Here is a 16,055-nt window from a genome sequence, read left to right on the forward strand (position 1 = left end):
ATAGGTGCATTGCCTCTTCTTCATGCGCCTGATGCCTCTGACCGTGAGTAGCGCCAAGGAAGAACTTCAGCTGAACGTCGATTGGGAAAAGTTATTTATAGGATCGCACAGACAAGCTTGCAGACTTTCTTAAGCAACTCCGTGTAGGCCGAGTTTGTCAAGGCAACGGCACGCGATTAAGGTGTATCGAGAAGTAATGTTCAAGCCAGCGCAACAGGATCCCAGAAGAAAATACAAGAGAATAAATTTCCCACTCCTTGAAGGCAAATTGTACTCGTCTCTCCATCTTTTTGTAATTGTCAACACAGAGGCACGTCATCGTTTAATTTTTTTAGTCTGATAACAATACATTCAAGTGCATTTTTATTTTTAATCTGTGAAAGTTGGGTGCACGTTAAACAGGATCAGTACAGTACGTGAAGACATAGTTTTCTCTCAAGTTAAGGGGCCCTGCGACGCTTTTGCAAATGTCTTATTTAGCACTTGAATGCACGTAGTAGTGAATGCCGAGAAGAACGCAAAAAGAATTATGAGAATTGATGTACCAAAACTGATGTTATTAGTCTTCAAAGTTCAGAACTCGAGCAGACAACGACAAGAAACGATCCCTTTCGCATTTCACTGTCCCACTGACGTCAAAGGCCGTTTCCAATCACCGCGCGCCTCTTATAGAGACATGCTGGAAGTCTCGCCTCATGGTGGCGTTCGCCTTGCCACCGCTCTTTTTGACAGCGTTGTAACCACGGCTACGACAAACCACGTGCGTTGCCTAGCAGTCAGTCCCATGGTTTGTCGTGTAGTGCACACAATGAGTATGAATGATCCAACAAACCTTGAGCGCCATGGTTTGTCGTGTAGTGCACACAATGAGTATGAATGATCCAACAAACCTTGAGCGCAAGATCTTGCGACGTAGCAATGCCCTGCATGTAGTGCCGTATCCGGACAAGCCATTGTAAATTGAAAGTGCGTCAGCCCCGCGCAATGCGAGAATGGCTCCGAGGGCCTGGACGAAACGCTACTGCCCAATAACACGGAAGGCGTCGGTTGCTAGGTGTTTAGAATTGTCCTTTTGTCGTTGACAGCATTGTGCCGAACTGAGCGTTTCGTGTTTCGCAGCTGCCGGTGTGGCCGATATTGCCCGATGCCGCAAAAAGCAAAACACGGAAGAGTATTGTTTGATGACCATTTCCACCAGTTCCACAGCGCACCTAGTGTCCTGTCCGTTGTTTTGAAAATACATCAGTTAGAAACAGAAATGATTTGCTTCTGAGGGGCACATATAAAGGGGCTTTATTTTTTTTAGTGCTCAGTAATATGGCCTAGCTACCACCATATGACTATTACATGTTACTTGTCGCGTCAGACCAATCAAAACACAGCTTTTGTCGTCACTCCCCATAACAAAAATAGCCGATGTGTGTCGCTGTAGTCCGAAATCAAGGTGGTTTATCTGGTGAAATAAAATTATAATGGCTTCGTTTTCGGTGATGCCACTGGCGCAATGATGTTGGCGCATTCCACAGTACCAGAACAAGCGTTGAAAATGACATGCTTAATTTGTGTTGCAGGGCCCTTTAAGTGAAATAAATGCTTGTCATTTTTTCCCAACTGTAAGTATACTTCATTTAGTGTTTTCAAGTAGTATACTTGGATGTGCTTGGCATATTAGCACGTTTTTTTTTGTCGGCACTTCTGACAACGCAAACAGACAAACAAATCTTCACAGGTTCTTTCAGTTCACCCTAATGGTGTGGGGGGTTCTCGCACCACCTGTAAAGTCATTTTCGCCTCATGGACCTGCGCAGAAGGGCAAGCCCCTGCTCTTTGACCAAGGCGCCAAAGGGCTGCTGCTGTTCAAGCACTCGAATTGTCCTCCCGAGACAGAAAGTGAGGTGCCATGCAGTCCGACGCATCAAGGTTCGACAAGACGACCGTAATGGTCTCCGGTCGTGGCATCTTCCTTGAAGAGACAGCGGCATCAGCGCGGATGACAACCCGTCCCACTAATTGAGCGGTGACATACTTTGAAGCAGCGGACCTTTTGATGTGCCCGGTTGTCCGAGTGTGTGACCCATCACTTTGGGCCTTCACATGTCTCAAGGAAGGACCCTCTTGGTGCCACAGGTGCTGAGTGAGGTGGCCACACCCCAGTCGAGGACGTTGACTTGGGCGGGTGTGGGCGGTGCCTTTGGAAGTGGTGTGTCCTGTGATTGCGGTGCCTTTGGAAGTGGTGTGTGTCCTGTGATTGGATAGCACAATTTGGAGCGAATCCCTCATCTTCGGATCGGAGGAAAAGAGACCCTTTATAATGAGCCTCGCAGGCTCACTCAACAAGATGTTCGTCATGTAAGAAAGAAATGCTCGGCATGTAAACAATGTAAATAAACCACGTTAAGTTTCCCTTCAGTCTCTTCCTGCTGCCTCTGCATCTTCGTCCCGAGTCTCCGGTGCCTGCAACGGCCGGTCGCAACAGCAGCCTACGGTGTATACTCGCGGACAGCCTTTCATGGCAATGAAGGGAAGGCTACAGAGCCGAACTGTGCATGTGCTACCGCTGAAGAATACAGTCCCACAATTGTGTCCGTGTTTTCTGCGTGAGAATAAAAAACAACATTATTTTCTAAGGGACGCTGTCTGAAAAGAGGGTCAGCACGCACCAAGGTGATATTTATATTTGTTTTACTTTAGACAGTTTCATTTCGCGTTTTTGCACACGTGACAACATCGCACCTTTTACGTGCACCTCACAGTCAAAATGGCGTCTTCGTCTTCAGGTGAGCTCTCGTCACCCTCTAGCTTTTCCGACAACTCGCCGAAGGAGCTTGTGACGAATTTCGCTAACAAATGGCTGTCGAAGCCTGTGAAGGCCGCTCGAATAATCAAACAGCCGTCACAGGAGATATGGAAGGTTCACAAACCAAAACTAAAATCGAAACGCACGCCGAACCAGACTATTTGGCGGAACAGTACATGTGTGGTAGCTTTTCCCCCTAAGCCTTTCCTGCATTGCCAAGAAAAGTTGTCCGCAAGTAAGCGTACCATACGAGGGATGGTGCTGTTCACACAGTGGCGCCACCCTGGCAGCGAGAGGTTACGCAGGTGCATGAGGAAGAGCACTCAGTCTCTTTGGGGTTTGGCATTGCACATGCGGGAGGTTTGTGGGGACGATTCTGAGGTTCAGCCCCATAGACTCCCGTGGTGAGACGAATGTTGGTGACGCCGCATTTGCAGTACATTGTATGGTTTATGCTGTTTGTGTTATAATAATGCAATAGCGTTAAAGAGCTCGTTTTTCAGAAATTCATGTGTCGGCGTCAGTGTCTTCGGTTGTGAGTGAAACATCAGCCTTGTCCATGAGCGAAAATTCGAAATAGGTGCAAATAAAGAAACAATAAACAAAACGGTTCAAGCCCAGGACATCTGCGTGGCAAGCAGGTGTTCTGCCATATAGCCACGCCCGTGCTCGAAATTGCTTCAGAAAAAAGCCCTAAACGAATGTTGTGTAGTGTGAGGAGTAACCTTGCGTGGCAGAATCACGCCAGGCGTCAAAACATGTGAATTGCTCAGCTGCTTTAATGGACCACCTATTACAAAGCACTCAGACATATTTGATGACCATCATAAGTAAAAGCATCAACAAAGTGAGCAGCTGCGTAGGTTTGCATGCTGCCTTACGGGTGCGTAGTGGATCCTTTGCCGATTCGCTAAAGGAAGAATTATGGCGCATAGTGGGCACTTCCCAACGGCACTTGCAATAGGCATTATAGGATAGGTTTAAAGGCCCAATTTACAGGTGCCCATGGTTTAGGTTTCCGCCGAAGCCAGGCTAGCGATTGAGAAGGCGATGCGAACAATTACGCTATGGTGTACTACTTTTGAAGGCGAAGCTCTAGCGTCCTCCAAGTTTTTCATGAAAAATTGGAGGGAGTGTGCTGTTTCGACAAGTTTCCAAAAGCAGACACATCCACTTGTCGAAATGCCGGCCCCAGCACGCACCCCCTGTTTACGAATTTTTCAATGCAAGCTTCATCTTCCCCTGACTCCTGCCAAGTATTTGGCATTTTATTAGGTTATTTGTTATGTTACTGTAGTTATTTGAAAGATTCGGTTGGTGGGCTCGCCATTATGTAAAAGTAGCTAATAAATGTCATGTGTATTCGTTACATTAATTCGTTTAATGCGTCCATATGTTCTGTGAGCGGCACTTCTGAGACTCCACGATGGGAGTCTAGTGAATTTACAAATTCAACCTTATGAAAGAAAGCATGGAACTACTGTAAACAAAAGAAGCATCTCAAAGTATCGCAGGGACACCCACATGGAACAAGATAAAAAAACAGTCAAATTCAAATACAATCTGTTTTGCTTTGTAATTATTGACTTGAGTGCAGCTCTTTATATTAGAAAGCCGTAGCGCGTGATAATTTATGGCATACCCATTTTTTAGAAATCACAAAAGTTGCACGTAGTTCGAGATATTCATAATTGAAATTCAAGGGTGAAATCGAAACCGATAGTGCTCTGCGCGCACAAAGCACGGCTGAACACCGGAACGACCCGTGACAGGGAAGTGATAAAATTTGAATGAAGGCATGCTGAAGCAGAATCTGGTCGGAAAAATCAGCAAGCATTCTGAAACACACAAGTAGACAGCTTAATGTTTGTGGTAGATGGGTGGTGTTTATCTGTTTCTTTCTTAAACTATAAAGAGGCGTGAAAAACTACTTTGCCTGTCTGTAAGAACAAGCGCTGCAGTGGGTGGCCCTGAGTTTTATGCTTCCTAGACAAAGAAAAGGTTGGTATGAAGGTTAGATAGTCAAGCTCAAGTTCATGCAAGTTCACCAATGGCCTTGCCACACACCTTGTTGGGTCTTCTATTGTTGGGCCACACACACTGTTGGGCAAGAGATTGTTGAGGCCGTCTACATTCATAAGTCTGGTCACATGTGTGTGGCAAGGCCATCGGTGAACTTGCATAAACTTGAGCTTGACTATCTAACCGCCAACCTGTAATCTTAACCTTGTGTCTTTGCATTTTATATATATGTGTGTACTTCTGACACTAAACTTTCAGTTGTTAGTCTGCACTTGTCTCGTGGCTTCCTTCCTTCATGTCCTTGTTGTTTTTTTTTGCGCAAATGCCATTCACAATGGAATACCAACTCGCCCAATGCTCTGTTCTTCTGTGTTTGTCCTGTTGCGCTGACTAAGATGCACAAGTTCTACACCCACCAACTAGCCCAAATTTCTGTGTTGAATAGCCTCTCTCTTTACAACAGTGTTGCCGTCAGATAAACGCGACAGCAGTCTGTCCACAGAGCATGAAACCTCTGTTGCTTCCTGTCAAAATGTGCGAGCTGTGCCTGTGCAGTGCTCTCTGAGTGTACACCTTTATGTGAGAATGATGGGCTTGCAAGCCAGCCATCCACTGGTGCTCAGCAGGACCTCCAAATGCCAAAGCCTAGGGCCATCCACCAAGGACAATGCACATACAGGGTCCAAACAGCAATCTCCCCATTTTTTTGTGCCCAAGCTTTATCAATAGACATGCAGCCTGTGATTGAGTGGAACAAAAGTGTGTTGGTGATGACGAAGGTGTGGAGCAGGATGTGTGTGATTTGGAGCCAGCTGTCCACGTGAGCTCAGCAAATCAGCTATTGCCCTGCAGTGTATAATAGAGGCGATGCGCCACGATAGGGCCACATGTGAACAATACGCGGCAAAATGCTTGGTGGCTGGGGACGAGCCGAAGCAATGAAACAAGCAAGACAGCGGGGCAAATCCTCGGATGCCGGTTATCCAGGTTCCGGCCAGGGAACACGGCCATCTGTGCTGCCGCTGCCCAAGCACCACCTGAGGCGGTGTCTTGCATCACGACTACTGCACAAGTACTGCAGCGCTTGGAGCGTGGCCTGGCCTGATGTGCTGTTCCTTGCAGAGAACATTGCGAATCACATCGAGGTGTCTCATCGGTCAGCTGTGAAGCTCAGCAGCAATCGTGGCCTGGCTAATGGCCACACCTGCAACGTGCACTGCGGCTCGAGTGCAAGCTAGCCGCTAGACGTGCCGACTGTTCCTGCATCAAGCACTGCGGCTCAGACTGCTCGCAGTTGCAACCAGACAGCCAAGCGCCATTGTCACGTACCCCTTTCTACGAGATCATCTTTTGCACACCTTCGGTTCCCGCACCTCATCGTGCTGTTCATTGTACTGCCAGTTTTCTTGGACTTACATTCATTGCCGTCCTCGTGTAGTTTAGTGTTCATTTGTGCTTTTCATTTCCCTTAATGTTTGTTGATAGTTGTTCTGTGCTGTGTCTAAATGCAGTGTGGGTTAGATCACAATATCCATGTGTCCATTTCTCTTTGCATGGCATGCACAACAAGCGCAATGATAGTCCACTTTTTTATACAGCCTTTCTTGAAATTCAGGATATAAAGCTGCGACTTGTTTTTTTCGTGGAGCTCATTTTTTGCCGAAAACCAAAGCTCGAATGAGGCTACATTTATTACATTTTCCTGTGTATCCAAGTCTATCATGATAAGTGTTGTATGTTGGTACTGATTGTGTGATGCCATCGGAGATGGCGCTGTGATCTGTAGCTGTGATAACCATGTCATGTCGCGATGAATCTGGTCCCTAAAGATAATATTGGCTCTGTTCTACGCGATCGAGTCAAAATTACGCCGATAAGACCCGAACTGAAGATGGTGGCGATGAAAATATGTGCATTAATAAACCCTAAATTGCCCTATTTCAATCCGTGAGTACTGTACATAAGTGCAGTGTGCAATAGAGTCGGTAGCCCATGGCAGCCCACGTGTCCAAGTTTGTTGCTACTGAGCTAGAGGCGCTCCACGCCCCAAATCCACAATCAGCTTGTAAGGTTCGTCAGCACAATCAAGAACACTTTTTTTTTTTTACAATCCTTGAAAGCAGTGAACACGAGATGCTCCCTCCTGCTGCTGACGTAGGAGTTCAACCATTGGTTTATCTGTGTAAAATTCACACAGAAAGGGTTACAATTCCTCAGCAACAGAAAGAGCGAAGGCCAGCTTTGCTGATAGTGTTCTATGATTTCCTCCACAGAAAGCACAGCACATACATGCAGGATCACGGAAACAAAAAAGGGGCGGAGGAGGAAATTGTCCTGTGCAGCGAATATACACATGCCTTCATTTACGCTGTCTCATGTAAATTAGCTGAAAATGCACTGTGCCCTAAAAAGCATTTCAGTCAGTGCAGACGACGAGAAATGTGCTAAAAACTCCTTCTGACCCTTCTTCTTTCTTTTCGTTTGTAACCTAGTGCCATGTCTTTCAAAAAGCTCAAAATTGTACAAGAACCAATGTTCACGGAAGCATTTCTTGTCTGTCCGGCTCCTGAGTGAGGCCCTCTTGGAACGGTTCGAAAGCTCATACTTTCGTCTTTCCATTTTCATCCTCATCACATACAACGCCTGTGCATATGAAAATGGGGCAACAAAAGCAACAATGATTACAAATGTAGGTCTGCTAAAACTCCCAATCTGTGCACGGACATCTGATCAGTGCTGTGGCTATGGCGAACTGTGCACCGATGCTACCGGCAGAGGGCTCACGTGTAGGCCTGCTTCAAAAACTTCAGTAAGACTTGTTGCTGGGCGAGTTGGTTGAAAACTTCACCTATCCATCACTCCTTTGTTGGATAACCTCAAGACTGTAAACAGCGGCAACCCATGCTCCATCTAGAAAACTTTGAAACCACAGTCACGTTGTGGTGCCCCGAGAGCACCCTAATGTTCTGGTCATGTAACTTAAAAGCGAGTGAACACAGCGCTAGTCCTGTGTTCTTTCTTGTCCGCGTCTTCTTCGCGCTGTTTTTAACCATGGCTTCTGGTCATACTCGGCGATACAGAGGAAGCGCTTCTCAAAAGTCTCAGAGGAGCCAATGATCCCGCCAGACAGAAAAAGCTGAACATGTTGTGCAATCCCGTACTGAGGGATTGCACAATGCGTTCTTAGCCATAGCAATGTCATTGAGTCACATGAGGCAATGCAAAGGTTGTGTGGGTGAGAGCGATGCGCCTGTGCTTGTTCCCACACCTGACTAGCCTTGCCAGCACGGATTCTTGCTGACTCATTCACTGTACCCAGAAGCCTAGCCTTTGAAGTTAGTAGCTGTTACTCAGAGAAAACTTGTTGGAATGCGAGTTTGTACACCACCTAAACATGGGTGATCCCCAAGAAAGCCATTTTCCCTGACTTGTCTCAGCTTTCCCAGTCGCTAGACACCCTGATGAAGCAAAATCTTACCTTGAGACAGATGGGTGGATTATCATTGCTGTCCAGGACGGTTATTTCTAGTTGAGTTGTGGCCACATGGAAGCCATCAGTGGCCACCATTTTGAGGGTGTAGTTCTGCAGTGCCTCCCTGTCCAGAAGCCTTTGCACAAAAACATCACCACTACTTCGCACTGCAAACTGCTGGCCAGGGTCACCCGAGAGGACGTAAAATCCAACAGGAGCCGTCTCCCGATCGGCATCCTCAATACGAAGGGTGGCTACCACAGTGCCTGCAATGGCGTCTTCAGGCACCTGCAGCTGGTAGCGGGAGTGCTCAAACACAGGGGGGTTGTCGTTGACGTCCAGCACCTCGACGTAGACCCAGGCTGAGGAGGACAGGAGACCATCATCACGCACCCTCACCGTGAAGTTGTAGAAAGGCACGGCCTCCCTGTCAAGTGCCACCCGAGTAGTGACAACCCCGCTCAATGGGTCCACCCAGAAGATTTCCGCTGCTGGGTCAGTGTCCTCGTAAAATTCGTACGTCACTTTCCGCAGCACCAAGTCTAGGTCATGTGCCATCAGCCGAGCCACCACACAGCCCTGCTCAGCATTTTCAGCCACTGCAGTCTTATAGGCCAACACATCGAACACAGGTTCACAATCATTGTCATCCAAGACATGCACTGTGACATCAAAGGCTGTGGCCAAGCCACGAGACACCTCCTTGCGCAGGGTTAAATGATGGGTGCTCTGATGCTCCCGGTCCAGTGGTGCAGCCACCACCAGGTTACCTTGGGCATCAATGCTGAACTCCGAGGGTCCTGTCAGTGTGGAGCCAGGTGGCAGTGCCAGCACATGGCTGCCCAGAGGCGCACTCTCTTGAACAAAGAGGTCGCGTGTGGGAACGTCGAGTGAAGGGAGCTCTTCCAGTGGCGACACCACAGCCACCGTGACAGGTGCCACAGCCCAGTGGGCTTGTGGCTCACCTTGGTCGCTGACATGAACAAAGAACTGGAACACGCCACCACCTGCAAAGGCAGTGCGGTTGCTCAGAAAGGTTGTGCAGCCTAGTTATTAAATTCATGCACACATCTTGGAAGGCCTTTAGGTGCTGTGTCGATGGTAAAAACACTGCAAATATAACAGCACAGTACGAAGAAGGAGCACAACACAGTGCTCATGTCGTCATGTGTGTTCCTTCTTCATATTGGGCTGTTACATTGGCGCTGTTTTTACCGTCATGAATCACCAACTTGCCCAGCAATCTTCACTACTGGAAAGTATTTGCCCTGTTTCTAAGCATAATTTTACTGTATTTGTTTCATAGAATCGTAAAGTGAAATGCGCACAAGAAATATAAAGAAACTACATGTTAACAGATCACTAATTAGTACTACAGTGGAACTTCGATTATACGTCCCCCGGTCCTGCGCCAACCCGCGTTTTACGACGAATTGGCTTGGTCCCGGCAAAACCCCCATAGAAATAATGTATTAAAAACCTCAATTGTACGACGCAATTTTACGCCGGCCCCGCCTCGTACGACGCTTCGCTGGACTGTCCGAGAAAAAAAAAGACCTACGATGACGCGGGCTGGCACGCAAACACACTGCGGCCGGGCGAAAAAAGTCGGGAAACCGAGGAACCGAGTTCGTATCCGCGCTGCCACCACAGGGCCTCTTCAATTTTTCGACACGCGGTCGGCCATAGCTAGCCAGAGCCAACGTTGGCCGGAGCCAGCCGGAGCGCATTCGTTTTGTCGCATTGCACTGCGCACTTCCGTTGTCGCCTTTTTTTGTCTCTCTCTCTTCTTTTGGGTGGTTTTGTAGTGACCGTTGTGAGCAGATAACATGGCAGATAATTTCGAGCTCGCTTTCTGATATTTCACTATTTCACTTTCACTAGATTTCGTGTCGTTATACCGGACGTGTTGAACGGCGATTGCTGAGCCAACGTTTGCGACAGCCGCGGGAACCGGAACTCGCCGCTGTCTAGCTACCAGAGGGCTGGGGCGTTTTAGCCGCTCGCGATTGGTCGAAGCTTGCAAATCGAATAGGCCTACTGCCGTGCTGCCATTCAGCCATTCCTTCACGTGTTTGCCTCATCGGTTGGTTGTGCTGCGCCGCAGCTGCTGTGTCCACGTACAAAATTTTCTGTGTTCGGACATTGGTGTGCGAGGAAGCTTTCGAATTCTTGGTTGCGAGTGCTGCGTCTCGCAATGTCGCGGAACCGAAAACCGCTGACGCTCGGAGAAAAGCTTCGCATAATCGAGGAGGCGGAGAAGCGGAACGGAGCAACAAAGGCCAGCATTGCCCGCGACCTGAACATTCCCGAGTCGTCGCTGAAAACGATCCTCGCGAAGAAGGACAGCATCCTACTAAATGCGGCAAAGTTCGGCCTGAACAGGAAGGCCGCGAAAGATGGCAAATATGCTGCCATGGAAAAGGCCCTCGTTGAGTGGTTGCGTCAGGCCCGCAGTTCAGGAATTGCCGTGGATGGCGCAATTTTGAAGGAGAAGGCTGAGACAGTTGCATTGCGCTGCGGCATTGACGACTTTAAAGCCTCCAATGGCTGGTTGGATCGCTTTAAAAAACGCAGTGGAGTTGTGTACAGCCGCTGCTGTGGAGAGAGCGCGTCAGTCAGCTCCGACACTGTAGAAAAACGGACTGCATTGCTGCCAGAATTGATGCGGGAATACAAGCCGTCCGACGTGTTCAACGCGGACGAAACTGGATTATTTTATAATATGCAGCCAGAACAGACATTGGCATTCAAAGGAGAGAGCTGTCACGGGGGTAAGCGACGCAAAGAGCGTCTTACCGTATTGCTTTGCGCTAATGAAGACGGCTCTGAAAAGCTTCCTGCCCTCGTGATCGGCAAGTTTGAGAAGCCGCGATGCTTCAAGAATTTGAAAAGGCTGCCGTGCCAGTACACGTTCAACCGGAAAGCCTGGATGATGGCTGCTATGTTTTCTACATATCTGCAGCAGCTGGACTCCAAAATGGGGGCTAAGAACAGAAAGATTCTTCTTCTGCTTGACAATGCGCCATGCCATCCATCAGATATGTCGCATTTGAGAAATGTGAAAGTTGTATTTCTGCCCCTCAATTGCACTAGCCAGCTGCAGCCACTTGACGCTGGCGTCATCAAGTGCATGAAACAGAAATATCGGAAGTTTCTGGTGCAGCGTCGGCTGGCGGGCATGGAACGCAAGCGGTTGCATAAGAAGCTTTCTGTGCTTGATGCAATGCACTACATTGCTAGTGCACGGGACGCAGTCATGCCAGAAACCATCGCCAACTCCTTCAGGCACTGCGGCTTTAATAGAAATGGTGCTTGGTTTACCAGTGAAGCTGCAGTGCCTGTTGACGACGAACCAGAGTTCGGCAGCCTGGAGCTGCCTGGATCTTTCGTGGACTATGTTGGTGCCGACGACGACGTTGCAGTGTGCAGTGAAGTGTCGCTGGATGACATTATCGAAACTGTGCGTCCCGACACTGCAAGAACTTCCGACGAGGAAGAGATGGACGACGCTGCAGAGGCTAGCGCGTCCGTTCCGACTTACGCGGACGTGTTGTGCTACGTCGACCACATTCGGCGGTTTGCTTGCGCACGCGACGAGATCGGTGACTTGCTGCCAGAGGTTGCAGCTATCGAAAGAAAGCTGATGCGTCGTGGCTGGGCAAACTCTCAGAAGAAAATCACAGATTTTTTTAAAAGGTGAGAAATAAAGGTTCGTTCACACCTCCGATAAAATGCGTGGTTGTCATTTTTTTCAATTAATTTAATCTACGTTCCTCGGAGCAACGTAGGTTTGTGCCGCGGACTTTCTTAGGCATTATGTGCCCGCTGTTGTGGGGCAACAATGACCGTCACTGCCTATATTCTCGGTTTTTCGATTATACGACGCCCGGATTATACGACGATTTTGCGCGGTCCCCTGAAAGTCGTATAATCGAAGTTCCACTGTATACTATTTAACTAATATTCAACAAATTCACAGAGAATGTAAGCAAGGCTGTCTTGAAAGAGTTCACAATCTCAGAATGACCCAGCGCCATATGTTGGACCCTCACAGTCCCTGTGAGCCGCCTCCTCCAGGCGGGCCTTTTTTGCTGCACTGCGGCGATGGGCCCTTGCTTCAGCTGTGACTTTTGCTGTCATGCTTGAAATGCGCCTCTTGTTGGCATCCTTGCTTAGGGAAAGCAATTCCTTGGACGGGAGAACTCCAAGTTCCTGAAGCACCTCCTCAAAGCCAGAGTGCCCTTGGTTGAACCAAAGGACAGCGATTGCTGTCGCTGTTTCAACAACAGTTCTTGTCGCAAACTTCGTTTTCAGGCACAACAGCCATATCTTGCTATTGAGCGATTCAGCTGCGTTCTGTGTCTGCCCTTTCACGCAACGTTGAAGCAGCTTTTCTTCTGTCAGTCTTTTGTAGACTGGCAGCATTGGCTTGCCTTGGGAAGGAGTCAGGATGGGAGTGTGGGGTGGTGCTGGCTCACCCAACGCCTGTGCCCGCTTATGCTTGCACCAAGACGTGTCTCCGTCTGGGCAAAACTTGTGGCTGCTGGCACCATCCCTCGAGCAAGAGTGAAAGTAGGATGCCCAGACAGCACAATACATGTCCCGAACACTGCCTCTGTTGCTCGTAATCGCAACCTGGAAGTAGCTTTGCAGCTTGCGAATCGTTGCGTCCTTTAGCTTCTCTCCTCTTGGCATCTTCAATTTTCGGAGAGCGGTTCCGAGTCTTTTGGCAACATGGTTTGTGCAGTCTTCCTTCAGCACAGGAACACCATTATAAACATTGAGTTCCGACACGGCAGTATACGCTTTGCTGTCCCCATCAGACAGAAATGTCGTAAACTGCAGAGGTGTGGTATAGAGGCCTGTCCTCTTCCATATTTTCACTGCAGCCTCGGTCTCCATCGCGTGTGCTGAGCAGTTCGTGTTTTTCTCACACGGGTGTGTGAAAGGCCTGCCAGATTTCTTCTTCTACATCCTCCAGTGCCTTGTGCCTGCTGCAGCTGAGGCAATAGTTGGACAGCACCTCGAAGTCCAAGCACAGCCCTGTGGCAAGGGAAATGGCAGTACCAACACCATTATGGCTTTTATGGCCTCTTTTTTGCCATGTTCCGTCGAACATGACGGCGACGTTCGTAGAACCGGCCTCGGCTGCCGTCAGCTCTCTGGCTCGTGCGAGGTTTTCGGCGGCGGCTTTCATGGCGGCAGTATGCACTTTTTGTCCGATGGCAGTGAAAGTCTTGTGATGCATTGGCTTCGGAGCACCAAGGATCGCACAAAACCGCACAAGCTGCTCATGTCCAACACCGATAGCGCGTGCTGCGACCACCGACTTCACGTTCACGGCGAAGCTGTCCCGAGCGCTGCCGCGGGCGGACGTATCCTCACTTCCATTGCATGGAGATACGCGACTTGACGTGTACGTGGACGAAACCACAGCTGCAGTACATGCGTCATTTCGGCAAAAAAGTTCCAAAAACGATGCCAGTCCTTTTTGTTTTCCTGCCGATTCTCGGACAGACAACTCGCACCGTCCGCAATTAGGGCATACTGCGCCGCTGACGAGGTTTTGCATCGCGTCGATCTCGCAAATAAATGTGCTTCCGCGCTCGTCCTGGCGCTTGCCTTTGTCGTCGAACATCTTCAACTTTCGTTCTGAAGCACTGACGAAGTCATCGACGCTCCGAATGAAGCTCGAACAATCCAAATCGGGTGCGTCGCCGTTGACGTGACTAGGCCTAGCAGCAGACGCACCTCCCGTCGCCGGAGCTCTCTGCTTGCATTTGGGGCGTCTTCCCTTGTACTGGTGCCTCGTCATGAACTTCCGTGAACGAAAGTCGCGTTTCTCGCTGGCATCCATGGCGGAGAAAGAACAGTAACTCGCGCAGTAGTGTTCGTTGACGTCTCGGCAAAAGCAGCAGAACGAAGAAAGCGCGCTCACGTTCGGCTGCGCGTGGCTCCAACCAATGGGAGGGCTCCGATCATACCACGTGACTTGAAAGGACCAGTCGTGACGCTAGACTACGGTGGAGAAACGATTTTTTTTCCTGTATTTTCAGCAAGAAAGCCGCGTTGCCGAAGTGAGTTCTGGGAGAAGAGGGTTAGGCCTACGTGCCCGCGAAAATTCAAGAGCCGGCAACGCCGCGGAGCAAAATGCCGCGTGCATGAAATTTGGGTAAATTCACGCTTTCACGAGCCACCGCGAGGGCTTTTATTGCATTTTTTGATAACTTCTAGTTGATTCTCAGCTTTGATTCTTTAATATATTAAAGAGGAGGCTTGGGGGAATACAAAACACAACAAAACACAAAATCAACTTTTTCGAAAAAAATCGCGATTTTTCGACCCGTATCTCCCCTTAAAACAAAATCGTCTTACTTGAAATATTGCTTTATTCAAAATATCTTCCGGTCTTGACCCAAACACATGCATATTAAGCCGTATTATTTGACATGCACGAAGAGCTTGACCCACTTAGAACGAAGTGGTGAGCGGAGGCGTCGCCCCTTTTCCGCATGCAGTGTCCAATTACTGCCACCGACAAACTAGTCTCAAGCAGGAACAGAACAGGCCCCAAAAGAACCATACCCATGACTTCCTAGTAACAGGCACAAAAGGGTTTACTGTGGAGCTGCGAAATTCCATGATGCAGCGTGCCCAAACTCAGTCGTAATCGCACCACTACTGTCCCCCGTGATACAATCGACACGACAATAAAGTTTTCCTGGCACTTTGCAATGCCAGAAAACCTTGGAAGCCGATAAATGGCCAAAAGACCGCAGAGTGACTTGCGCCCTAGCATTCACTGCTGCATGCCTCGGAAAAAATTGCCCAGTGATTGTGCAAAGCCCCTACTGTACACCCAGTCAGTTTTCACGCTGTGCCCCCACAAAGAGCGGCAATCGTTTTTTGAGTAGAGCCTCAGACTCAAGCATCTGTGGCATTCTCGTAATGTTTCGTGACGTCCATAAAAGCGGGCACTGCTTTCCCCTCCTATTCGCTCTCCAGTCTGCAAGACATTAGGATGCCTCTCGCTGTTCTTGCTCGCTTTCTTGCTGCTCCGCTAAAGCTGCCCTCCTGATCCCAACCTTCCACCAACGGGTCCATAGATCCTGCTTCTTGCACGACTCTGATGCCTTGACAACATTTCCTGGGCGACGAGATGACATTTTCAAGCTTCTGTGTCGTCCGTTGCATTCAGGCGCATCCCTTTGGATCCATGCTGCAACGGACACAAGATACAAACGAAGAATACACAAGGACAGGTGCCAGACTCTCGACTGATGTTTATTCACGTCGACACACACTTATATACATGCACGTGGTCACACAAAAAGGTAAAAAAACATACAGGGTTTTATCACGCTGGCCTGCTCAAATATGACATTTCTTTTTGCTGCAGGGCGATGGATGGAAAGCTGATACATGAGTTGCTGTTATGAATGTTCCAAGCCTCTATTATCTCGCGAGTTGTCTGTTTATTATTCCTGCCAATGATGTTTGTTTTTTCAAACTGAGGGGCGCACCCGCGCTCTTTGCAGCGCGCGCCTATATGTGAAAGGCCATCGGTGTGGCAATTGGCCTCGTGCTTAATCTAACACTGATGCACCTTCCGGTTTGTCCTATGTATACCACATTACAAGACATCGGAAGCTGGTACACAACCCCCGCGGCGCAGTCAGTGGCTGGGGATCGGTGGTTGACACCGCATCCTGTCATCTTCTCATTTCTTTCTCTTGCCTTCTTGCTGACACGTGCGCATAT

General features: G+C 48.8%; 2 protein-coding genes across 2 annotated transcripts in view; both read right to left on the reverse strand.

Annotated features, from left to right (window-relative positions):
• LOC119381026 (fat-like cadherin-related tumor suppressor homolog) overlaps positions 1-16,055 on the reverse strand; it is a 179,645-nt gene that overhangs the window by 74,643 nt on the left and 88,947 nt on the right. The window contains exon 6 of the mRNA XM_037649020.2: positions 8,298-9,298. Coding sequence (XP_037504948.1) covers positions 8,298-9,298 — 1,001 coding nt within the window. The remainder of the gene's footprint in view (positions 1-8,297; positions 9,299-16,055) is intronic.
• LOC119382350 (uncharacterized) lies at positions 12,246-13,211 on the reverse strand. The gene has a single exon (XM_037650046.2). The coding sequence runs from the start codon at positions 13,194-13,196 to the stop codon at positions 12,312-12,314; it is 885 nt and encodes a 294-aa protein (XP_037505974.1). The 5' UTR covers positions 13,197-13,211; the 3' UTR covers positions 12,246-12,311.

The sequence above is a fragment of the Rhipicephalus sanguineus genome, chromosome 2, assembly GCF_013339695.2.
Source record: "Rhipicephalus sanguineus isolate Rsan-2018 chromosome 2, BIME_Rsan_1.4, whole genome shotgun sequence".
Taxonomy (NCBI): Eukaryota; Metazoa; Arthropoda; class Arachnida; order Ixodida; family Ixodidae; genus Rhipicephalus; species Rhipicephalus sanguineus.